Source organism: Molothrus aeneus, chromosome 7 (assembly GCF_037042795.1).
Source record: "Molothrus aeneus isolate 106 chromosome 7, BPBGC_Maene_1.0, whole genome shotgun sequence".
In the NCBI taxonomy this organism is placed as follows: Eukaryota; Metazoa; Chordata; class Aves; order Passeriformes; family Icteridae; genus Molothrus; species Molothrus aeneus.
In genome coordinates this window covers 20444235-20470091 of record NC_089652.1, presented here as the reverse complement: position 1 = coordinate 20470091, position 25857 = coordinate 20444235, and the positions used below count along the sequence as shown (strand labels likewise).

Genomic DNA, 25857 nt, shown 5'->3' with positions numbered 1-25857 from the left:
TTATTTTTTCACACTAGGAAAATCAAGCTGTCTTGAGCATGACTATTAAATTAGCCAGATCCTCAAAGGCTTAACTAGGACAGGAATACAGTGTTAAATCAGAGGACTTTTTCAGTAAGAAATAGGTAAGATGGAAAACCAAAATGCCCCTGAAAAGTGTGAAAGTGATACAGTGACATAAGAAAACCTTCCAGAATGGACTACTAATAATACTGCTTCTCTATTCAGACATCCACAAAGGTTAACAAATGTAATTAAACCACTGGGAAAAAAGTGCCCATGAACTCATTTACTCCTTAGAGTCATGCAGAAAACACAAATAACAGTAAAAAAAAATTGTATATTTTCCTGTGAATTAATAACAGTCCTACCAGGATCATGATCTAAAGCTTGCTGAAGTACTTTTTCTGCCTGTTCATACTGCTTCAGTTTCATTAAAAGCTCAGCCAAATCATAGCAAAGGAAGTTCTGTTGACCACTTCTCACTGCAGCCTCATAGTAACCGATTGCCTTGAAGAAAGAAGCAAAAATTTGTGTATAATTTAAAGACAAATCTTAAAGACAACAACCTTGTTACTTAGGTATTCAATGGCAGGGTTGCTTTACTTTTTTTTCAATGGAGAAGTAATAAAACATGGGTTTCAGTGCAGGCCCAAACCCACTGCAAGTCAACAGAACTACAATTCAACAGAACTAAAATCCACTAATGTGTGGATCTACCAACTGTGCCTTTGGCCACATCATCTGAAGGGAATCTAAGAACTTACTTTCAGGACAAAATGTCTATTTTAGCACTCTGAAATATAATACTTTTACCCAAGCAAAGCCCACATGCTGAAACAGTACTCAACTAACCTAATACATTAATTATAGAATACCTTTGAGTAGTTATGTGTTTTGATTAGGGCTTTTCCAATTTTACTTGCTAAAGATGGATCTTTTGGATTTTTCTTCAAGGCCTGCTCGTAGGCTTCTATGGCTTCATCAGGCTTCAACAGTAAAATAAAAACACATGTAAGTCAAAGATTAAGAGAAAAGGTGTATGAAGAAAACAAAATCTGGTAACAACTCCGGGAACTCCAGTACTGATTCATAAGCCACAATACTTCTGAGAGAAGAGACAGTGTTGCTCTAGAAAACATTTCCTCCTTGACTTTCAACAAGTAAGCTTTTATAAGAAATGTATTTTCAACAGTTTTTAATTTAAACAGTTACTTGTGTCAATATTTATCGTTTTACATCCTAAAGCAGTTTCTGTTTGACAAACATCAATCAATAAGAGTAAGCATGCCACAATGTTTCAACTAGACAAAGTCAACAAACTACTCAAATATTCCATTCATCTCTAGCAAGCACTCACCTCTTGAATATTCATGTATGCATCACCAAGAAGAAGAAAAGTATGAGCACTTGGCAGTTTTTCTACTAGGTCACTGGAAACAGAAGACAAAACCTAGCTTAGTATTTAACACGTCAATACTGGTATCTAAACAAGAGAAGGGCAGAACAATTTTATCCTCAGCAGATTTTAGTTTTTTATTTCTCAAAATAAACCCAAAAAAATCTGGTATATCTTTTCAAAATAAGACTTCCAATTATTGTCTTAAAAGTTACCACATTTGCTCAAATGAGTTCATGCCACTAAATATTTCTCCTTTCTTGCAGTAGAAAGAAAAAATGAGTTCACCATGCTATCAGTAAACATCTAGAAAACTATGCACACCACAAACTTTTACCTATAGCAGGCAGCATACAACTTCTTATCTTTCCTATACTGAAGATAAATATCTGCCATTTTTTCTTTAGCTTGTACAAAGTAAGGCTGTTCAGGTGTAATATTGCGGAGCATAGTCAAGGCATGTTTCACATCTCCTTGAGCAATTGCCAGATCTGCATTTGCAATCACAACCCTTAGTTCCTCGGGTGTTCCAGAAAATTCATTCATGGCGTCTTGGATGACTATAGCAGCTTCATGCTGCAAATAATAAAAGAATAGAATTAATTTAGTTCCTGTCATTGAACAGCCAAAAATAAAGACATTATTAGTATTTATGGGTATGATGCAAACCAATCAAAAAAACCACAAATGATAATATCCACTTGTTTCACCACAGTATTTTTGATTTTTTTAAATAAAACTCCGGTGATATGGACTACTAAAAGAAGTTTTAGTACAGAAAATTACATTTGTGTTGCATATAAACAAGTACATACTCAAACCTCAGCTAGAGAATGCATTTAGCACCTTGCTCCAACAGGTCCTGCTTTAAGCAGGCTGGCCTCCAAACCACAGGACTGTACAGCTTCTCTTACATTCTTATACATAGGTAGTGTCCTATTGCTTATCCAGACACAGCTGATAGTAGGGCTGCTGCTACACAAAGATAGGGACATGATCCAAAACTACTGCTAAATAGCATTCTGACAACAAAACAGGGATCTACATCCCAGCAAATGAACATCAACAGTATGAAATGGTTTTTGGAGTCTCAAAATTGAACACCTGTAAATAGTTTGTTTTTCTTTGCTCTGTACAATTTAAGGTACTGAAGTTCTCAAATCAGATATCCACATGCTGGAAGTTTTACTAAGCAAATCCTCTTGGTAAAAGAAGTGGTTTTCTATTCTGAACTAACAGAATTGGGAATGGGAAGAGAATATTGTTTTCAGGTGTGTTTTGTATTTTAGCAGGTTTGCCATCTTACCGGTTCTCCATTCAAGCGATGAGCTTCTACCAACTCTAGGAACACAGACACACGATCACTTGCATCAATTTCAATACTTTTTCCTTTTGTTTTTGAGGAAGCTATAGGTTTTCTCATTCCAGGCAAATTCCTTGCCATCTGTAAGGTTTTAATAGCTTCTGATATTTCTCCAACCTTCTTTTGGGTTTGGGCCTTAATTAAGTGATACATAGGATGTTCTCTCACCTTAAAAAAGAATAAGATAAAGAGTTTCCAAATTTTACTTGATGTATTCAAACCTCTTGCAAGATTGTTTTTTTAATATTGACTTTGGTTTCTTTTTTTCCTCCAAATATACACAAATTCAATTTCAGAAATTTACTTACAAAATTACAAGAATTGTCAGAGTACGCAAACTAGTAATTTAGTAAGTTTTTTAAGTACAAAGAAACTATTACAAGGGATGAGACTTTGGGACAGAACAACATTAATCACTGCTTTATTTTAAACTAGACTGAATTTTAAGGTATTCTGAATGTCTCCCACACTGCTGCATGCACACTTCACCAGGCTATTAATTAGAGGAAATAAACAATCATTATTTGGCACAAGTCCTGCATGCCATTCTTCACCTTCCTAAAACATACTTCACATGAAATAAAAAGTCTGTAAGAGAAATACAGCTCTGTGACATGGCAAGGAACTCAGTTAGGTAGCTAATTAGATATAAATCTTCAGCTTTCCTGTATCACTTGGAGAAAGGAAGTAAGATGGGACATGCTTGCAAAGAAATGGTAGCTTCCAGCTAAGTGGTCTCAAGACACTTGGGCACAACTCAGACCTAATGAGTGGTGTGTCTGTGTGTACTGTGTTCCCAACTCTCTGCTAATCCTACATGAGGTCAACAAATCAAAAATCCCATACTGTAATGCATAAGACCCATGAAATGTGACTTGTGAGGGGTTAGTTTTGTCTTCATGGTCATTTATTTGATAAATATTCAGATATCACATTCATATTAACATTCAGATATTAAATTTGTAGTGAAAGAATTATAAAAAGTTCAGTTGAAAATTATTATGTAGAAAAACATACAACTTCAGATGAATGACTGAATAAAATTGTTTCGATCTTTTGTTAAACTCACCTCAAAATTATGGCTTAGACAAAGTTCCAAGGACTGAGAACATAGCTTGATATTGTTTTGAGCCAAATACACCTGGGCCATCAGTAAGTGTGCCTCTGCATAAGAAGGGTTCCTTTCCAGACAGTAATGTAAATTACTATGGGCTGCTTCAACATCCCCTAGGAAGTGGGGAAAGGAAGGGAAAGTGAAAAAGCAGTTGACATGAAATACAGCTATATATATACACACATACATATACACACACACACACATATATATATACATACATACATATATATATATACATACGTACATACACATATATATATGTTATATACATAGCATTTTTATTTGCCTTTTTTAAAAAAATAAATGTCAGCATCCAGTGAATAAACTCACATACAAATCATTCTAAGGTTATGACATGAAATCAAAAGCAGGTCAAAGGTATGGTATTTTCTCATTGCTCCCTCTGTAAATCATTCAATAAATTAACTTTTTGGGAAACAGTAGATAAAAAATACTTATTTATAGGTCTGTAAAATTAAGATACTCTCATATAAAAGGCAAAGAAATGAAGAGCAAATGTTCTTCACTTAATTGTTATACAGTATACTGCAGTGAAAGAAAAATATTCTTTATTATTTACAGGTGTGAAATTAATTTTTTGTATTAAATAAACTAAGGAGGTGGTTAACTACCTATTCATATAAGTATTACCTGACAAGTATTTCACTTTTGCAAATAAAAAGACAGCTTGTTGAAGACCAGGCACAGTTTTTACAACAGTTTCAAGAACTGAAGCACAGTGCTTGAGAAGTGGTGAAGGAGACTGTCCAGGACTTGCAGGCTAGGAGCAAAAAAAACAAGTAAGTAATAAAAAAAGAATGCCAACAAGCTAAGAAAAACCAGCATTTGAGTCAACAGGGTTTAGATTGACATTTCTTTTTAAGTCTGAGCTTCACTTTCAACTCCAATGAGCATTAGCAATGCCTTGCAATTTTCTTCAGTCAAAGCAACTGTTGTTGAGAAGAAATATAAAAAAACATTTGAAATTTAAGGGGGCAACTTCTTGATATTAGCAGGAACACAAGACTTCAAGGACAATGAAACACTTCAGACCTGACATACACAGAAGAGTCACGCCATAAACATTTGGTTACACATTCTGAATTAACAGGCCAACTCATCCAACATAGTATTACTATGAATTATATTTCAACAAAGCTGAAGTTGGAACAAATGATGAGAAAGTTGAGAAGAAAAGGCTCTGCTCCTGTCATGCATACCCTCATCCCACACCACAGAACATATCCATACTGCTAGCAACAAACTGAAAATAGAAGCTGAAAAACAGCTGCAAACTTGCAGTACAATATCCCATCTTTTAATTGCTCTTTATCAGAAACATTATTCCTTTCCCTCTATTACTTTAGCTAATTGCTGGTTTATACATTAAAAAAGGAGAAGGCAACCTAAGCATCATTCTGTTCACAAATAGTATTTTCACAGGACTCAAAACCAAAATGGAAGCCTCCACCACCTAGCTAACTCCACACTTTCTAACACCTGTGGTCCTTTTTTGCAATTAAGAGCTAAAGGAAACTTCAGGGAAAGCCTGTCTTTTCTTCTGAAAACCTTTCTATGGACAAAAATGCAGAAAAGTAGTTTTAACTCCAAATTAAAAACCATCATTGCTGTTCAGTATTTCTGGAACATATCCCAGGGAAATCTTCAGATAAGAGCAAAACCTCATCGAATGTCACTTTCTGTCATGGCCATCTGTGCCATGAAAATGTCACTGCTACTGATGTTTTAGACTTTCAAATATTGTCATTTTCTTATAGATGACGAGGCAGCTCACAACAATGGAAAACTACTTGTTTTCCTGTTAAGATTTTAAAACTCTACATAAACATATTTATGGAAAGATTCTATAATTAGGCTAGAAATAATGACAGGATAATAGAAGTCAGCTCCCAGCTATTTCAGAAGAATACTCTATTTAAGGAAGACACTATTTAAAGAAACTTTTAATGTGTTTCTCCTGCTTTAAAGATGTCAGGTCCCCATTCAATTTATTAAGTTCTATATGCCTTTGTTGCTAAAACTAGAGCACACAAATTCAGCCACCTAAGTAAGTGAGATTTTTCACTGGAATAAGCAATAATAAAAAAAGGCAGTATTCCACTGATTTTTACCAACATACAGAAGAAAGAATTTACGTATATTGAAAAAATATCCTAAGCCAACAAAAATATTTCATGGATAGGGTGGTCGGTGTGAACATCCTAGTTTCATAATGTGATAGCTCTATTCACTGTATCATTATAGTTTCCTAAGAGATACTAAGACAGTGCAACTGCACACACAGAATGCATTGAATAAATATCCCAAGTTTCCTCAGGTGTCATTACTGCCACTTGCTCGCTTCACAAAATGTGTATTTTCATCATTACTTTGACTAAAAAGTGGTGTAATATCCCAAAACATATTCTTACTTCAAACAAATTCACATTTTAAAAGGAAAATTTTCTAATTTTTTGCATCATGATTAACTGTTCTCAAAATGAAAAATTCCCATTCTTAGACAGATGCAATCTATAGGTGCTTACCTGTGCTGGACAAAAATTAAGATATTCTCTAATAATTTCTAGCAAGAAATCAGGGTTTAGTTTTTCAAAATATTCCACACCAAGAGGAAATCCATGCAAAGATGAAAAATGAGTATCCAGAACATCATTCAATAAAACAAAAACGTCTTCTTGTCTCTTATGTTTTTTCATAGCTAGGACTGCATGCAGGAAAGATAATTCCTACAGAAAAGAAAAAACAAACACAAACCCTCAAACATTCTGCATATTCCAGATACATTCATCTGTTACTCATGTAATACTACAAAATTATTAATGTTAGCCATTTCTTCTTTATATTGAGGGATACTCTTAAGACACTTAGCATGTTGTAAAGGACACGATGATTATTCTATCAATTAATTCCTTTAATTTGTGCAAGAACCTTTACATTTGTCTGATCACAAAATCCTGGAAATAATTAATATTTGTCCCTCCCTGACATATCAAAATTATGTTCAGAGAAAAAACACAGCTAGAAAGTGATGTTTTTGCTCTGCAAGCAAACAGCCTGGTTGCCAAGTTAAACAACACATTGACTTAAATAAAAAGAGAAACTGAAACTTAGACTTAACAGTACTCCATTAAGAATGCTCTACTCAAGTGACTGAAATATAGAAGGTGTAACAGTTAGAAGGCCACAGTTCAGATTGTAATCAAAGTATCTCAGTAAAGAAAGATGCCTCCTACCCCAGATTTCCCAATGGACTGCTGAATTTCATTAAGAAACTCCAGCTGATGCTCTGCATCTTCTAATTGCCCTTGTATTAGCTGGCAACGGATAATTCCTGTAACACATGGAAAGACTTTATTGCCAATTCATCCTCCTAGTCAAGCACATGCTTCCTTTTCCAGAACTAACTTTTCCTCTCCTCAATCTTTTCATAAAGCAGTGACAGGAAAAGAAAGAATGGATCAAGACTTAGAAAGAATAGATCAAGACTTAGGGTAATGCCAATTTTACATACTCAGAAAAACCTAGGGTAGGTAATACATGATTGATACATTAATATGCTATATAGCAGTTTGAAATGGTGAATCTTCAACTGGTTCTAGACTATGCAGAAGCACCATAAAGTCTGGCTTCTAAATTCAGAACAAGTACAAGAAGGAAAACAACCTCAAGCACACACACAAACCATTCCTGCAATCTAAAGTTTTTAATACTGTTTAAGGCCATGGCACAGACAAGGAGGAAAAAATACAGGGAAAAGTCTGACAGGGAAATATGACAATTTACTCTCCATTTTCTTGATACATATGAGACTTGCTATAGAGTGGGAGTTTTTTGGATGCAACACACATATCTAAAGTATGATGCTTTGACTTGATTATGTTTTTCAAGCTAATTTGGACAAAACAAGGATATGGACAGCTTGTTCCATCATGCCATTGATTTTCTTATTTTTTGTAATGGCTAAGAGTTCTCTAGTTCTTTGGTACTACAGAAATTAAATAATAAAGTCAGTAAAAGACAGCAAAATGTCTGTTCCTATTATTACTTTGAGAGCTCTAATTTAGAACAGAAAAGATTGATTTTTTTAATAAGCAAGACCAAAAGACATATTCAGTAAGAAGACACTGTTGCCACAAGGAAGAAAGCACACAATGAATCTGAGAAAACAACCCAGTGCTTCTGTTCTAACAGTTTTGGATTTTCCTAGTACCAGTAATTGGAAAATTTGGACAAAAAACGTTGTCTAGTAAAAACCAAAAGGAAGTGTAAGACCTTACCAGTTAGTGCAGAAACACTTGTTTCATCAAGTGTCATAGCAGTCTTGTACCATTTTTGAGCTTCTTTCACTTTCCCTTGTAAAATCATTTGGTAGCCAAGTTCAGTAGCAAATTCTGCATTGTCAGATGCCAAATCAAATGCTCTTTGTACTAAGGTTTGTGTATGCTGAAGGATGAGCTGGTTCCGGCCACACTAATGGTAAGAACAATCTTTAAGCCTTAAGCTTTTCTTAGGTTTTGGATTCAATTAGACAAACACACTGAATATAGCCAGAGCAGTAGTGACAACATCATTTCATGTAAGAATAAATTAGCCTGCACTAATTCTATAAAAACCGTGACATTAATGTGGGATGGATTCAAACATAAATATATAATACCATACAATAACTAATAGTTGCTTTGAGTGCTTCTTTATAGCAACTTTTGATAAAGACACAGATTAAAGAAACCTTCACTTTCAAGTTACATGATTAACCTTGTCAGTTTTGTACAGTAAGAAGATGGTTGGTGAACATTTGAGTGTATTTTCACTGTTCCTCACTTAAAAGCAAGGAGTAAAACCATTTTTGGAATGAGATGGCTTAAACATTGTAATTCATGCTAAATATAAGACTTGAAAAATGTGGTTACCTAGGCTACATGAGTTAATCTATTTCAACTGTCCACAATTGTCTACTTTTTAGCAGATATTTAATATCTGCTACCAAAAAATAGAAGAAAACCAGGATATCTAGACAGCTGTATGCTGCTTAAGGGAAAAAAAAAAGCATACTCACTGTTCTACTGAAAGCTAAAGCCATTTTACAGAATAGTTCAGAATTACGTGGTTCTAATCTATCCAGTGCTTTAATCAGGTCTCCCAGTCTTGCTGAAGCCTTGGAGAAAAAGGAATAATATAATAAGTAATAGAAAGAATTAACAAAGTTTTCACTATAAACTGCTCACATTTTTACTATGTGCTAATATCTTGAAATGTAAATTCTGAGGTTTTCAGGCTGAGGAGTTAGACTTGAGAATTCCTATGCAAATACTTTGGAATAGTAAAGTGACAATAAAGCAAACCATGTGTCCTTTATCCATGCTCTAAAAAGGTGAAAGGCTTGGGCTAAGTCTGGTATAACAGAGGAGTCCCACAAAGCAAGGTAGCCTGAGGAATCTGATCTGTGAATCCTGTTTCGGCTTCAGTGTGATACAGACACACGTGCTCAAAAGCAAAGCACTTCCAAGTGCTCACAATTTTAACCCAAGTTCTTCAAAACATCTAAGAGGATTTTCTGGACATACAATAATAAGGTACTCAGGGTTTTTTAATATGAAATGTGTAAATCTAACAGGCCTTGAAATTTATCCCTAGACATAGCTCTTAGTCACATGTGACATTTTACTCCAGAATCTTTAGTTAACAATCTACTATGTCCAGCAAAGTTCCTTCCTGGATGCCTTCAACTGGACTCAGCAATTCTTACTACTTCGTATTTCCCATGATTGTGCACAAGACTTAAATTTGATTGTAAGGAGGCTAACGACTGAGTTCTTTGCAATAACTGAAAATGTGTTAAGCAACATAAATACCTTTTCTTCTACAACTTGAAAATACCTACAACACAATGAAAACACTTTATTTTTTGCTATCTTTCCACCTAAATTTTACTAGTTTTTGCATGAGAAAAAATACAGAATGAATTTTTGGTGACAATTTAGATCAGCTATTTTAGAACTTCTTGAAAAATGGCACAAGTGCTGTACATACAAAATACATGTGTATACTCCTGTGCAAGAAAATGGATCTTGGGAATAGAAGGAAAAATAGCGTAGAATGCTTAGAGCTGAAAAAGCCCCACAATAATTGTGAAAAAATTGTGAACAAAACACTGGTGTAAAAACTATGACCTGCTTCCAAAAATCCATCACTACAAGACCTCATAATTTCCCTTATTTCAATTAATAAAATATTTAAAAATAATGAAAGGCTTACAATAACGCATGAATTTATCAAAAGAGAATTTACACAAAAAAGATCACTTTGATGATTCAAATCAACGTGATTCAGTCAGGTGTCCAGATCAGATTTCTGTTTGGCTCGACACCTGTTCTCTGGAAAGATGAAGGTTAAAAATAATCTTTTCCTTTGCATCCAGAAAACACCCCAGCAATAACCTAGAGTAGCCACTCAAATGAGAACAGGTGAATGAATATATCTCCTGCAGATTAGTGCAGCACAGGACCAGCCAAAGTGTATGAGGAGAATACATAAAGAAGACAGCCTTTGTAGGGACTAGATGCCACATGCATTATGTTGTGCTCACCATTCTGCTAATAAAAAGACTCACCTCAGATATATTTCCTCCCCTACACAGATGATGCAGGGCCTCCATTCTTATGGCTTCTAAATTGAGGGGATCTTTCTGCAATAGTCTAGAACCAAACAAAAGGTGAATGTAAAGAAACCAAACCAAACACTTACTCAATCATCTATTTTATCCTAAAACAGGAATAGGAAAACTTGTATTCTACAGCCCTTTTAGATCATGTATCTCAACTGAAAGCAGAGCTCTTATTTCATGCCTATCTCAAGAAAGATCCTCTTCCATCCAGAATGAATTCACATATTGATGTAGCATCCTCACAGAATTGCAAGGCTGGTTTCTAATAAAACTTTATTTACTTCAAATTTATTTTTAAAAAACTGATGCAACTAATGCAGATTCATTAATAATGAATGGAAACCTATCTACTTTTGTTTCAAAGTGTCCTTTTGGTGTAAACATGGCAAGAAAAGAACTTAGTGGTGTGCTACTTCATACTCAACCTATGAGCTGTTTCAATTGTCTGCTCCCAGTCCTGCAAGGCAAGTTGTAGCTTCATCTTCTTTATGAAAGCAGGAATGAAGTTTGGGAAGTTTGCAATTATCTGGTTCACAATATCCAGAGCTCCTGAGTAATTCTGTCGGACCTCAAAATATTGTGCCTAATGGAAGGAAGAGAAGCCATATCAAGAGCCTGTACACTCACACAGGTGAGAAGATTCAGAAATTCTTTCATACAGAAACCAGGAAAAAGAACTAGAGAAAGCAGTCTTTCCTGAAGTAATAGTTTTACCTATCCATCACAACTAGACACAGTGCAACAATCAAATAGCAAAGGATGATGTGTAAAGCCTGGTGTGTGTGGTAGGTGCTCCGTCACAAAGGTAACTGCAGTATTGACAACTTACTTGTCAGTTGCAAGCAAGAAAAAGACAGACGTAGCTAAAGAGTAAAACTGCTTCATTAGGTTTCAAGTATCTTTGTATGAAGTATCCCACAATTTTAGGATATTTAACATAACCCACTGATGAAACATTTATTCAAGCTCTGAGGCATGTACCATGCAAAAACCCATGCTCAGCAGGTAACTACTGTTGTTGCCAGAATTAACAATTTTCTAACTGTAATGCGATTTACAGGGTATTCCAAATACAAAACTTTCAGAAGTCAAAAATCAGACATTTAAATTAATTCCAGTAGAAATAAATTTAGGATTTAAACCCTGTTTTGCTTTGATGCTTTGAATTTACTTACCATATTCCAGGTGACTGTATGTGTGCTATTGTAGTTCATCTTTTTAAGACAGAAATTATGCAAACACAGTAGATTTTGAGAGTTCATTTTTTAAGCCCCAGTGAGATTCATGTCTGTCTAAACCCTAATTAGTATGTAACTACATTTGACATATACTCTTAATCTAATTCAATGGTCCACATGCAGCCAAGCACACACATCTAACCAAATACCATTGTGCACATTCTCCTGAACTTCAGTCTTCTAATATTCATTGAAGAATTTTTTCTGCATTTAGCTTTGGAATACTAAACAAAAATCATGTTAATGAGTAACAATGTCTGCGATGTGTAAAGAAAACAATTCATGCCACTCCTTTAATGAAATATAATCATTGATGATTATACATGAACACATATGAACACATGAAATAGACTAATGAGAACTTTAAAAGAGTGTTCACAATATTAAAAAAAAATCACACTACAGTGCTTAAATATTGCATTTTGGCAGACAGCAACTCTGTAATGTACACAGGTAGCCCCATGCAAAAAGGAAGAGACTACACACTTTTACATTTTCAAGTGATTTGAAACTCATTTTATACATATAAAGAGAAAGATTTTCTCGTGTGCATAGCAAAATCATAACAACAGTACACCTTTAGAGTGACTGAATTTTACTATACCTTTCTTTTCACACTGGTGTCTAAAGAACATGAAAGTATCTACAGAGTCTGAACTGTATCTCTGTTCCTTGGACAAGCTCATTATGCACTACTCTTATCAGCATCTCTCCAATCTACAAGACTAAGATGACATTTAGGAAGAGTTTAAACAGTGAAGTAAACTTACTTTACCAAGCAGTGCAAAAACATCATTGCCTTCCTGCAGTGCTTCATCAAAGTATCTCAGAGCTTTTTTAATGTGAGTTTCTTTCCCACAGGTGAGATCAAGCCATGCTTTCAAAATTAACCCCTGTTAACAAAATACAAATTGGAATTCTTTGCTAACTAGGTAATAGAAAATTACACTAGGTACAAAAAGCAGAAATAACCTAAATAGGGGACTTAAAGTATCTATCTTAACTGCTTCAGAGGCATAATTATAACCAGTCTTTAGCATAACCTAACACTTGGGTAATTTATTCCAGAGTTAAATTAACCAAATAGTATATTTACTGACAGAATTAGAAAAAAACACCAATGGCACCTAACAAGTCTAACACGCTCAGCAGTCAGAACAAAACTTCACAAACATGACCACATTAGACAGAATATTTTCTGCAAATATTTCAGCACAACGTTTCCTTAATATTTTGTTTATGTGAGACACTGAGAAACAAAACAGTGCTGCAAAAAGGGAGAAACTTGAGGTTTTTCTTCTACTTTCTGATTTAAAAGAAAATCTTTTATGTGCAAGGCAAAACTCTTGACATTTTTCAAATCTTCAAAAGTATTATTAGAAAGAACACCTAAACAATTAAAAGTCAAAGTGTGTCTTCTCACTGCAGAACTTACTACTTGTAATGAATGAAATTTCTCTTATGTGTTCCAAACATTAATTATAACTTAACTAAATACAATCTATTTTGGAGTGTATTTAAAATCAAAGGTTAGTAGAAGAGCCGTATTTTTTAATTGTTAACAATCAGGGTCATGATTTTGTTATGCAATGGAGACTGAACTTTATATACTCCAGCATTTTTTTTTTTTAAAAGGCAGGTGTTGTACTTCCACACAAGGAATACATAAACTATCTTATCAAAATAAGTGTATACTAAACAAATCATATTTCACCAAGTTTAAAGACTCTGAACCACCTCCCAAAAAATCAGATGTAAACATTTAAACATAATTTCATATTACCAAACTAGAAAAAGAGCTAATCATAAGTGAACTTCTTAAAAAAAAATCTATATATTTAAATACTAATGTACTTTTTCTTTTCTATGCATCTGTCTGTAAAACATAAATTAATTACTTTGAATATTTTTAAAAACTTCAGCTGGAAATATTTCACACTAAGCATGATACCCAAATAGTATTTCCTAAGAATTAAAACAAGCAAACAAAATCAAACTACGATTGTTTCAATAAGCAAAGTCATAAATACCACTATTTCACCAAAATGACCTAGTCATTTCACCAAAAGGACCTAGTCCTTAGTCTTTTTAGGAAGTACCATATTATTGCTTTGTGATGTCCTTAATTACTTCGTCATTAATATAAGTTATTTTTACATTAGTATAAATTAGCCGATAGATTAGTTCTTATTTAAAATAACTACCAATTTAAATTATTAACCACTGTTAGTTGGAAAGCTAAGCCATTACTTAAATCATACTTTCAGAAACTAATGTTTAGAAGAATAGTTGCAGATTTCTAGCTCATGTAATAGATCAAACACAAAACTATAAATTACAATTGAACAAAGTACTGAACCATACAGCAGAACATTTTTGTTTGATATTACTGTAAAATAATGCATTCAATGTTAACAGCTCTGCCTCAAAGATGTTTAACTACAAAAAATAACCCAAATTTTTTATGTTTCTCTCCTTGAACTGAAGTTGATATATCCTTTAAAAAAATAAAATAGTAAGTTTTCAGAAATCTCTTTAGAGATTCAAGATTTTAATGAATTGTAATGTCTGTATATAAGTGCGAAAGACAATGCTATATATACCACTTATTTCAGGGAAACCCTAGGCAAATTTTGCTTTTTACAACAGCTAACAATTTATATCCCCAATCCTCTGGGTATTTTTGAGCCTTCAGATCCAGATGTCTCCCTCTAGCAAGACTATCATGCTTATTTTTTTGCTAGGAATTATGAGGTTTGGTAGCAAGTAGCAATACTGGCTTAAGTACATATTATTTCCATTTACTGATTTATTTTAATTTATTAAATCATTATTATTTACTAACGGAAAATTAATATTAGTTAACAAAAAAAAAATTATGGGAATTTACTCAGTTGCGTCAAATGAATTTATGACAGTTAAGAAGGAAAGTACTAGAACACAAAATAGTTCAGGATAACCTCCAAACAGCATTAATGCCATAAGTCTAGCTTCAGAGTATGCACTGTCCTAATAATCTTTTACATTACAGAAAGGTAAGAACCAGTTACCTCTTTACCACCACCAGAAACTCTGATCATTCTATCAACGTATTCACGGGCTTTGTCCTCGCGACCAAGATGCCACAAGAACAAGCCAGCATAGTACAGAGCCTGCTGTCCTGCTGCTTTACGCTGTTCCTTCAGTCTTGCATCCAGCTCCACAATAGCATCTCGATCTGAAAAGGTTTTGTACACAGGTCTTGTTGACAGCCTCTCAAAATATTATAAAAGAACAGCATGTAAGCCAAGGGCTTCCAGATCAACACTGTTTCTGTACTGTACATTGATAAACATGCAGACAGCCCCACCCAATCAGTAATATTTAGCAGGTGCAGATGGAAAAGGCAGAAGAGTTCCCAACAACACTGTTGATGGGGAGGTCCCAGAACTGGGCAAGTCCCACATGACTGGTGGTTAGCCAACCTGATGTCCATCTAGAAGGACAGGAAGGAAGATCTGGGAAACTACAGGCCTATGAAACTGAGCCTGGTGTCAGGGAAGGTCATGGGTCAGGTTACTGAGTGCCATCACACAGCAACACCCAGGGGATCAGGACACCCAGGGGATCAGACCCAGCCAGGCACTGGGAAAGGCAGAAGCTGCCTGGCCAACCTGATCTCCTGCTGTGACAACGGTGACCCACCTAATAAATGAGGGAAAGGCTCTCACTCTCAGAGAGTCTTGATATCCACAATAATTTTGCTGTCCTGCAATATTAATCCTCAGGGATTTGAATAAGAGTAATGCCATTAGTCAGAGCTGTTACACATTAAATTGTATAACAAACTGTCAGCAGCAGCTATAAATCTCCATAGTGAGAAAGATACTACAGCAATAGTTTAACAACCACTCAATGTACCTGATAAACCAACTCTTATTTTGAGAATGTAATTCCTAACAAAATAATTCCAGCTTTTAGGTTGGAGAAGGGAATAGCAAAACTCGCAAAATTATTTTCTCCATCTGTATGGTCAGAATAATTTAAAAGATAGAAATGGCATGGCTTTAAAGACTTTTCAAGTTGCAGTTCTACTCAAAACTACAAATATCAGACATGAGTGAACAGCAATCACAAGAAGCTTGATTCAATTTGTTTTTTTCCTTCAAAGTTTCTTCATCACAGTGAATAAGTAAGATTTTGTGTGTGGGTGTGTGTGTTTTATTTTAACATTCACTCTTATGCTTCAGAGTTTAGTGGTTTGGTATTTTTGTCTACAATCTTGGTAAACATCACTCAATTCAGTAATAGATCCTATGTCAAATGCAAAGCCAGAGTAAACCTTTTTAACTTAGGCAGAATTAGCCTGCAACCCTCAAGCTTTCACACAGAGCTGTCTAAAACATGAACCAGAATGTCTTATCAGGCATACCTGGATTAGGGCTCTTTTTATGGGCATAAATCAGAGCCATCATTGTACAAAGTGACACCTCTGGTTTGTTTTTAATAGACTCCAACTGTCGAATACTTTCTTGAACATCACCTAGTTAAAAAAAGCACAGAATAAGCTATCACCCTTTCCAAGACAAAGAGTATAATCATCAAACATCAATCTGACTTAAATTTTCTCTTCTATTTTTTCTTCCATGCTTTTGTTCCTTATGCATATACCCACTTTCACTTGTTTGTGCAAGTCTTTCAAACAGACACAGGAAAGAAAATAGCATCTCATTGCAAAGAACTTGAATTATGCCAACTAATTCTGTGCTAATTCTGCCAACTGTCAGAAAGATGAAAATAATATTTATTGTTTTATAGAGGTTATTGAGCAGCTCTTTTTGCTCCTGTTTCTTTACATAACTAGTATTTTTCCCTTACTTGTGTGAATATTAAATATTAGCAAAATAGGCAGTATCTTGAAAAATGACAAGATTCTTACATAAAAACATCTGGGAGTTTGGGAATAGATAAACTCTCTCAAAACCAGTACACCTTCATAGACTTGTCTCAGCCCTCCCCATGTTGGGTTACTTGTTAATATTTCTGACATCCTTCGAATAAACACGTTGCTAAATAAACCCTTCAGAACAGTATAATTTACACAAAGATCCCCCCACTAGGTATTAGCTGTCAGTTTCCCTGGGACAGAGGATCAACAAAACTAACACAGCGGCTTTGAAGGGAAGAACTGTTAGCTGGGAGACACTAGTGAGTTTCCAATCAAATGCAATATGAGTTTGGGCAGGGCTCAAATTCCTTTCAAGGAACCCATTTACCTGACCCATGGTCATGAAACCATGAAAAAGAAAAGTATTTGTTATTTCTCACTTTGATACGATGCTGTCTAGATCGCTTTCATTCAAACTGGGGAGGAGCGGAGACAGATGATAACACACGGGTAATTCACTCAACAAGGCACACATTCAGACTGCCCAACACCGCGTTTCCCTGCGGACTAAGGGCTAAGTTTTGGGAGGCGAGCCAAGGAAGCCCAGCGCTGCGGAAGGAGCGGCCCGCCCCGTTACCTGCCCTCAGCGCGCCGTAGGCCCGGTAGAAGAGGAGCACGGGCTCCGCGCCCAGCCGCGCCAGCGCCTCGTCCGCCGCGGCCCGGGCGTGCTGGAACAGCCCCTCCTGGCAGTAGTAATTGAGCAGCGCCTGCGGGGAAGCGGCCGCGGGTCACCGGTGCCAACGCTTCGCCCCGGGACGGCCCCGGGCACACCGCGCCCACCGCCCCGTCCTGGCCGCCCGCAGTCCCGCCCGGCACCCCCGGCCGCTCCCATCCCTCCCTCCTTCCAGCCGCTCCCTCCGCCGGGCCGGGACGGCGGTGATGCTCACCTGCTGCACCTCGGCGTCCATCGTCGCTACCCGACGCCACTGCGGGGGGGCTCCGGAAGGGTGAGGACGGCGCCCTGCCATTGGTGTGGGCAGGAAGGAGGCGGGAGAGACACGGGAAGAGAAACTCCTGGAAGGCGGCGGGCGGGAGCCGCGGGCCGGGCCCGAGCCAGCGGGCGGGAGGCTGCAGGCGCCTTGGCGCCCCCTGCCGGCGGGCAGGCGGCCGTGCCTCGGGAGCGCTCGCAGCCGGGATGCCGAACGGAAGCTTTGGGAATTTGGGAATGTGTCTGTTTCCTTGCTTTTCTTGGCTGAACGTAGGACTAAGCGGCCCACATTCCATACGTTTCATAGTGTAACTGAGCACTTCAAGTTATGTGGCACTTCTCTTAGAAATACAATAGCAATAAGGTGAAATCAGAGAGAGAAACACCCACCCCCCGTTTCGTTCCTCCTGGAAGATTAGAGTTGCAAAGACTAGTAAAATTAGGGTATTCCTCTGGAGGTGAAAGCACCCTCAGCCGTAATTTCTAGACACCAGAAACAGAGGTTGCTAAAGAGCATTCCTTTGGAATGGGAGCACAGTCTGTCCACCAGGAAAGCCGGCAGTGATGACGCCAGGGACAAGGAGCGGAACCCAACCTGTGCGGAGTTTGTAGGAGAAGCCTGGCTTGGCTCTTCTGGCAGAGGGTGCTCAGAGTGACCTTTCCTAGCAAGTCCATTACACGTGCAGTTCCTTTGTCACAAGTTCTCATCCTATCAGGAAGGTATCACAAACTCTCATTCCATCAGGAAGGTGCCAAAGAAGCCCTATGCAGTGAGCATTCTTGGCTTTCCTTGTTGGCCAAGAAAATCCTCTGTTTTCCTGCTGTGTTTAAGCTCTGCTTGTTTTGTTTTGAAGCACCATTTAGGATTCTGTAATATTTAAAATCTATTAGAGGTATGAGAAACAAATTGGGATTTTTTACATACTTTTTAAGGTAACTATTTAAGACATATTCTGTCCACATATTAATCTGAAAATACTTATCTTTTCATTTTGATACTTAGGTATTTGGAATCAAAGCTGTAGACCTCTTTTTTCATAATGTATTTCACAACAATTTTACAGAGAAAAAGTTCCCTCCCTTGAAAAATTGTTGATGAATTTCAGGGAAAATGCTATGAAATTTTATTTCTGCATTAGCCACGTGCAGAAATGTGGAAGCTACAGCTCTCATCAACTTATTTAATGCGAAGTTCAGTATTCATCTATGATTGTTTTCATTGTAAGTTGTAGGGAAATGCAATATAAAATTATGTAAACATGTAAAATTAATATTTTGAGAAATTCACTGAAGCAATTGATTAAGGAACGGGCCCACTTTCCAGATGCATTTGGTTTTCCCCTATTGGTACCTGGTTGCTTCTAGGAATGAGGTGCTTCCAGAGTGATTTTTAAAATTCCTGAGGAAAAGACCAATGATTTATTCATTCCAACACTATTTCACCATTTCCTCTTTTTCAGAAATGCACTCACATGAGAGATGCTCCGTAGCCTGTTTTGTGAACAGCACCCAGCAAGAATAAACTGGCTCTCAACCCAAGCTGGGGAATGTCATGGATCTAGTCCTATTTTCTGCCCTCATTTTGTCTTTGTACACTCTTGAATGCTCAGTTCTCATTCCTGTGAGTGCTCAGAGCCTCCTGGGACACACGGAGGGCAGCTCTGGTATCGATGGCTGTGCACCCACTGCATGGAGCTGCTGCATGGAGTCACTCAGGGCAGAGCTACTGATACATGCAGAGGCATCATGCTCACTGTCTAACACTCTTCAAGTAAGAAACTCCTAATTAGAGACTAACAAGCAAGTCCCAAAGATTTTCCTACATGGAAGAACTGCATAGCTGCTGTAGACGTTTTCAGTATTCTCTCATTCTGTGGTTTAAAAGCATCCCCTTCTTTATATTAATATCAGATAATAAACACAAAAGGAACGTACAATAAAAAATGTAATCTTTATTATTTTGACGCATTAATAATGTTCTTTAGCCTCAGTTAGGGTAATAGCATTTTCCTGCATGCAGTTCACTAATACAGATTTAGTCAATAATTTTAATAAAAGTAATCTATATTTAATTTTCCTGTGTAAGAAACATAAAATGTCCTGATGGATTGGATTATACAATTTTGCTACTTTCTCTTTGTGAAAAAATATTGTGGACCCTAGATAATATTTAGAACTGTTCTAGTGCAGCATGAATGAAAAAAAATCTGTGAGTAAACATGAGAAAAGATTCAGGATTCTCTGAAAGAAAGGTTGTATCTGAAAACTTATGATGCAGGCACTGCTTAGACATTCAATTTGAACTTTAGACCATTTTCCCATCTGCAAAAATAAAAAAACAACTTAGCTTTTTAGAAGCAAATTATGAACTTATTTTGCAGAAATTATTTATATGTTGGCAAATACTGTAAAAAATAAGATCCTACAGTTATTCATTCACTTAGTTATGTCTTGTTCTCTGGAGCTCTTCTGTGAAAAAGTGCTATGGACTGAAAGTAACAAAAATGTTGTGACATTAACCTGAAGATAAAATTCAGTTCTTGTTTTATGTACATAATGCTGAAAAATAAAATAAAATGATTTTTACAGTATTTATAGTTGCTTATAAAATCCTAACATTATTTTCAACAGTTTTAGTCGTTTTCAACATCTGTACAGTTTGGATATACACTATATGCTTTTCACTGAAAATTCAGAAATGTAAAACAAATAAGCTCCTAAACAGCTGCAAAATATTGCTCAATGGTATGGAGGAATGAGGTCTTTTTGAGTAGTTTATTTTATTTAGCTCTGATGTATGGCTTCCCATGTTCAAGAATCCTGGACAGTCAAAGAAATAGCAGCATAGGCAATATAAACATGCATTGATTGCATCCAAACTATCTATAATGGTAGATAATACATTATTTTACCTGTTGAATGCTTGCACACTACACTTATTGTGGTACATATTTGATGCAATAAATGTGCTAAAGTCATTATCTGTTTGCTCAAACATGCACCACAGGTTAAAAATTATTTACATAGCAGAGGGCTTTTCGTTTACGTGTACAACATCAACCTTACTGAGAGCTGAAGATGGCTAAACAATACTGCAGGATAAAGCAGAACAACTTCATAGAGGGCTCTTTTTGATCAATTTGGTGGGCTGAGGCAGATTCATTTAGTATTCATATGCAGAAAGACATTTGACAAAGACAAAATCTGTGACTCCAGACCTAGGAAGAAGTTTGCACCTTCTGAAACTTAATGGTCTGTGCAAAAAGTAAACCATATTTACTAATTTTGTGAGTTGTAGAGGACTTTACAGGCATACTAAGACTTGTTTGAATATGAAACAACATGAATACATTAATTAAGCACCTCAAAGTCTGTTATTCCTTTCCAGAAACACTGTGCTAAAAAAATCTGTTGTTCTTTGTGACTTAATGTTATTTTCATGCATGATCTGTAAGTGCAGCATGCCTTCATGCAAATAATTTCTGTGTGTATATTAGCTGTATAATAGAACACCTGGCCCTTGTACCTGTAAAGGTGTACTTGATTCCCTTCCCCAACAGAAGCCCCATTTACAAAAATAGTCACATATAATAAACAACATATGAATAAAAACAAGATGAATCCACCAACACAGATTTTGTAAAAATATGAAGTATGTGGCAGTTGAAATGCAAACAGTGGATAGAGTTACCATATTGTTTTATGCTAAACACACAAATACTTGGTTTCACACCCATTTAACTGGTCCCTACAGTCTGTGTAGCCATTTTTCTCTCCTTTTCAGCAGTGTCAGCTGGTAGTGAGAACAGTAACCTCCTGTCAAGGTTGTTTCTTCTTATCACAGTTACAGTCACTGACAAGGGGTCACTGTCTTTTAATAGGCACTGACCTTTAATGTACAGTATGTTTGTAAAAATTGTCAGTTTGGCATAGACCTCCTTCAGGAGTCCTGTTGACACAAACACACGATCCTTACAGGCTATGAACTACTTTGCACATATATGATTTTTCTTGCTATTTGCTCTTATTTCTGACCATCTTTATCTTCCTTTTCATGCTTTTCTTTGACTGGCCTCATTACACGATCATAAGAAGGCGGACAAACTGCTGTTGATGCGGTTATGTCTGTTTTCTCTGTAAATGAGTTTTCATTTAACTTGTCAATAAGGATTTCATCTTTCATACCCTGACCAGCCCCACCTTCAGTTTTATTTTTGTTATAGATAAAGGAAGCTTGTTTCACTGTTCGTTTTAAGAGGTGACGTCTGTAAGCACGCTGAATAATAACAGCAGACACCTCCTCCTGTTTTCGTTTCAGTGTGGTTGTAATTGGTTCATAGGAAGCTTTAGAAGGATTGGATGCCATAAACCGATCTTCCATCTGTATTCTGAGGGCGTCCATCTCCCCACTTTCCCCCAAAACACGCTTTGTGAAAGCAAACAAGATGTCAAGGCAGTGAATTCTGTCACCACTCACCATGGGCAGATCCATTGCAATGAGCTGGACTTTGTTGGGTTTGGGTAGATGAAGAGGAGGCTCAAGTGCTGCTGCAAAATCAGACAATTTCTCAAATTCCATGAATTGTGTTGCATCAGGATCAAACTTCTCCCAGACTTCATAGAACATCTCAAAATCATCCTCGCTCAAGGGTTCAGCGCTTTCTTCTGTAGCAACACCGAAGTTCTCCAAAATCACAGCAATGTACATGTTCACCACTACCAGAAAGGATATGATAATGTAGCTGACAAAGAAGAAAATCCCAACAGAAGGGTTGCCACAGTCACCTTTCACAGAGCTCCCTGGATGAGCCTTGTTAGGGTCACAGTCTGGCTCCCCACTGTTGAGAATTGGGGCGAGCAAACCGTCCCAGCCAGCGGACGTGGTGATCTGGAACAGGCAGATCATGCTGTTGCCAAACGTTTCAAAGTTGAACATGTCATCAATCCCAGCTTCCCTCTTGACGTAGGCAAAGTTGGACATGCCAAATATGGCATAGATGAACATGACCAGGAAGAGCAGCAGCCCAATGTTGAACAAAGCAGGAAGAGACATCATCAAAGCAAAAAGCAGAGTGCGGATTCCCTTAGCGCCTTTAATGAGGCGCAGGATTCGACCGATCCTGGCAAGCCGGATGACTCTGAATAGTGTGGGAGATACAAAGTACTTCTCAATCATCTCAGCCAAAAACATTCCTAAAAAAGAAAAAAAAGAAAAGAAAACCAAGGTACATTACCACTTAATCTCCATATCACAATAGAAATTTAGAAGCACAGTTTTAAAATTGGCAGTTTTATGTAGCAATTAAAGATTTTCTGTAGATTACATTGGCATACTTTCTGTTTTAGCAGTTATACTTAATATTTGCAGGTGCAATAAATGTTGGATGATTATAACAGTTTTGATGGTTGGTTTAGCTAAATTACAAATTAAAATGTAAAGCTGAATGACTTGGCTGTAAATCTTGCAATGGCAAAAGCTCAACATATAGCTCTGTTCAAGTAAAAGTTCACCTCCTGTTCATTTTACCTTCCTTTTAGTTTAATTAACAAGACTTACCTACTATAGAGAGAATGACAACCACAAAATCAAAAATGTTCCAGCCTATAGTGAAGTAGTAATGGCGAAGTGAAATTAATTTCAGAACACATTCTCCAGTGAAAAGGACAATGAACACGAGGTTTATCCAGTATAAAATATTTTCCATTTCTTCGCTCTGGTCATCAGTTTCTACCATCATGGTAACCATGTTAAGACAAATAAGAATCATGATGCTGATGTCAAATACTTGCTGTGTCACAAAATCAAAGACCATTCCTTGGAATTTATTCTGAGGAAGAAAGAAAAAAGAAACATCCAATACAAACTGTAATTTATTTATATTTCCTGTTAGAAGAAAGTAAAAAACCACATGCGGTAAAGCTTATAAGACTTCAATAAAATTGTAACTAGTGTACACTAGTTACTAATTGAGTACTCAAATACAACAACTTATTTTGGCCTCCTGTGTTGCATATTCATATATAAAATAGTTGTAAGTGAAAAATTTTTTTTTGTTTTATTTTTGTTTTCCATTTCTGCTGACTAATGCCCTGGTTACTGACAACTTTCAATTGGCATATTTCTACTCTCCCTGTATTAATAAAACTCTTTGTAAATAGCTATTCATCTGATGTGTATAAATAATTTTACCCCTGGTCTTGGTATAGGTTTTTGTGGTTTTTTGGATCCCAGCTTTTTCATTGCATTGTAGTATTTCTTCTGCTCTTCTGTCATAAATATGTCTTGACCTCCAAAGTAAAAACATAAAATCAGAACTGGTTATAATCACATTTATATGCAGTGCTGAGAAAACTGAGTGATTCAAAAATCAAGAAGACTAAATTGGGAAAAATCTCTTAGCTATCAAATGCATCTGTCTACAATCTAAGCATTTAGTCTAGAAATCTGGACATCCAGTACTGCAGTGCTCAAAACAAGAAAAAAATATGCAAGCAACATCTTTTTATGGTTATTTTCTGGGAACTCCAAGATATCATTTCCATTACCTCTTTTCTTTTATAGTAAGAGATACAGTAAAGAGTATTTGAGATAAATTCAGATAGTCTGGGCTGCTCAATACTGTCACTTCTGAACTGTGATTGTAGCGAAACAAAGGAAAAAGACAAAATCAGGTTGTCAGTATAGAAATGTGCTTTAGGAATCTCTAGTTTAGCAATCACATTAGCATTGGGGCCCAAAGTCTTCAAGGTTCTTGAGAAGATGGATTATGAGAGAACCTTTGGAGAAACTTCGCTGAAGATTGAAGATTGGTACTATTAACAGCAAAACGCTCTCTTTTAAATCTTTTATTTTGATTAGTTCTGTGTTCTATTTAGCAAAAGCATGAACCTGCCTTTGAAGTCTGACAGTGAAGAAAAAGAAGGAATTATGGATCTTTCATATTTCCAATCAAAATCCATAGTAATCTTGTGTTAGAGACAGCTTGAATGAAAATCTATGAGACTTCCCATACATCTTGAGGAAAATTTTTCTGAGATAAGAGATACTTGCAGACATCTAATTCCAGGAATGCCAATGCACACATAGGACTGGATACAGCCCATTTTGATGACTGTGTGGGAAGCTTGAAGATGTGGGAATGCATGGACCATAAACTGGACAGGCTCCCGGACCATTTACCTCTACATTTCTACATGTACAGCATCCAGAAATCTTGCTTAGTATTTGTCATTATTAACATAAATGCAAAGAAAGTGATGCAGTCCAGTAAAGTAAAAAAAAATTTTAATTCATAGCTACTTTGGTCCTTGAGCTTTTATTGCTTGATCTATTTACAGAAAATAATTTTAAAGGCAAGCATTTCCTACTCAGACCATCTGTACCAGTGAGATTATCTACATCTGCACTGTGAAATGATAAAAAAAAAGGTCCTGAAATAGTTACAAACCACTCCTGCTCTACAGAGTTTCAGATTTTTCAGTGCCACAAAGTAGAACTTGAATACTTGGGATCATTAAAACATCCTCTTTACTTGCATGATGTAATTATCTTTCAGCTAGCTTTTTTTTGTGTATGCTCAAAGAATAACTAAAAATAAGAAGGAAAAAACTCCAAGAAATTATGAGTGCTTTAATGTAGGGACATAATTAAGGGGTTGGATCATGCAGGAAGACTTCATGAAATTTAGTCATGAAAAAGCAGATGACTTGAGGAAGACTAAACTGGGAATTGACAAAAGAAGGATCTGTCCCATTCGCTAAATGAAAAATCTTATGACTTTAATGAATACTGCAGGTATGATGTTGTCATAACATACTGCAGCTTCAATTTTGAACAAGCTATGTGGCTACTTTCCATATATTATGCACCTGCAAATATGCATTATTTTAGAATATCTTTAGAAGAGAAATAAAACAATACTTATCTTCTTTTTTTGCTGATTGAAGTTGTCAATAATGACACCAATGAACAAATTCAGGGTGAAAAAAGACCCAAAAATTATAAAGATGACAAAATACAAGTACATATACAAGTTGTCTTCATACTTGGGTTGATCTAACACCTAAGGGGAAAAAAAAGAGAAATATGAGTCCTAAGACTTCATGTGAAAATTCCAACCAAAAAAGTGGCAACCTTGCACCAAGTGCCACCAATATTTTGTATTTGGACAATATTCCTATCACTTATATTAATATATTT

General features: G+C 36.3%; 2 protein-coding genes across 6 annotated transcripts in view; both read right to left on the bottom strand.

Annotated features, from left to right (window-relative positions):
* Positions 1–17697, bottom strand: part of TTC21B (tetratricopeptide repeat domain 21B) — a 34149-nt gene extending 16452 nt beyond the window's left edge. Inside the window, exons 1-18 of the mRNA XM_066553306.1 lie at positions 17617–17697; positions 17307–17436; positions 16214–16324; positions 14853–15019; positions 12573–12695; positions 10990–11147; positions 10511–10595; positions 8957–9055; positions 8178–8370; positions 7134–7231; positions 6426–6626; positions 4531–4660; positions 3832–3989; positions 2706–2930; positions 1737–1975; positions 1361–1433; positions 879–989; positions 372–510 (exon numbers count right to left, since the gene is read on the bottom strand). Coding sequence (XP_066409403.1) covers positions 372–510; positions 879–989; positions 1361–1433; positions 1737–1975; positions 2706–2930; positions 3832–3989; positions 4531–4660; positions 6426–6626; positions 7134–7231; positions 8178–8370; positions 8957–9055; positions 10511–10595; positions 10990–11147; positions 12573–12695; positions 14853–15019; positions 16214–16324; positions 17307–17436; positions 17617–17697 — 2521 coding nt within the window. The remainder of the gene's footprint in view (positions 1–371; positions 511–878; positions 990–1360; positions 1434–1736; positions 1976–2705; positions 2931–3831; positions 3990–4530; positions 4661–6425; positions 6627–7133; positions 7232–8177; positions 8371–8956; positions 9056–10510; positions 10596–10989; positions 11148–12572; positions 12696–14852; positions 15020–16213; positions 16325–17306; positions 17437–17616) is intronic.
* Positions 17698–19589: 1892 nt separating this feature from the next.
* The window catches only part of LOC136558604 (sodium channel protein type 1 subunit alpha), an 87638-nt gene continuing 81370 nt past the window's right edge, over positions 19590–25857 (bottom strand). For all 5 annotated transcript variants that reach the window (XM_066553167.1, XM_066553164.1, XM_066553163.1 and 2 more), the window contains 4 exons: positions 25583–25720; positions 23848–23952; positions 23215–23485; positions 19590–22850 (listed from right to left, as the gene is read on the bottom strand). In XM_066553167.1, coding sequence (XP_066409264.1) covers positions 21682–22850; positions 23215–23485; positions 23848–23952; positions 25583–25720 — 1683 coding nt within the window. In that variant the 3' untranslated portion in view covers positions 19590–21681. The remainder of the gene's footprint in view (positions 22851–23214; positions 23486–23847; positions 23953–25582; positions 25721–25857) is intronic.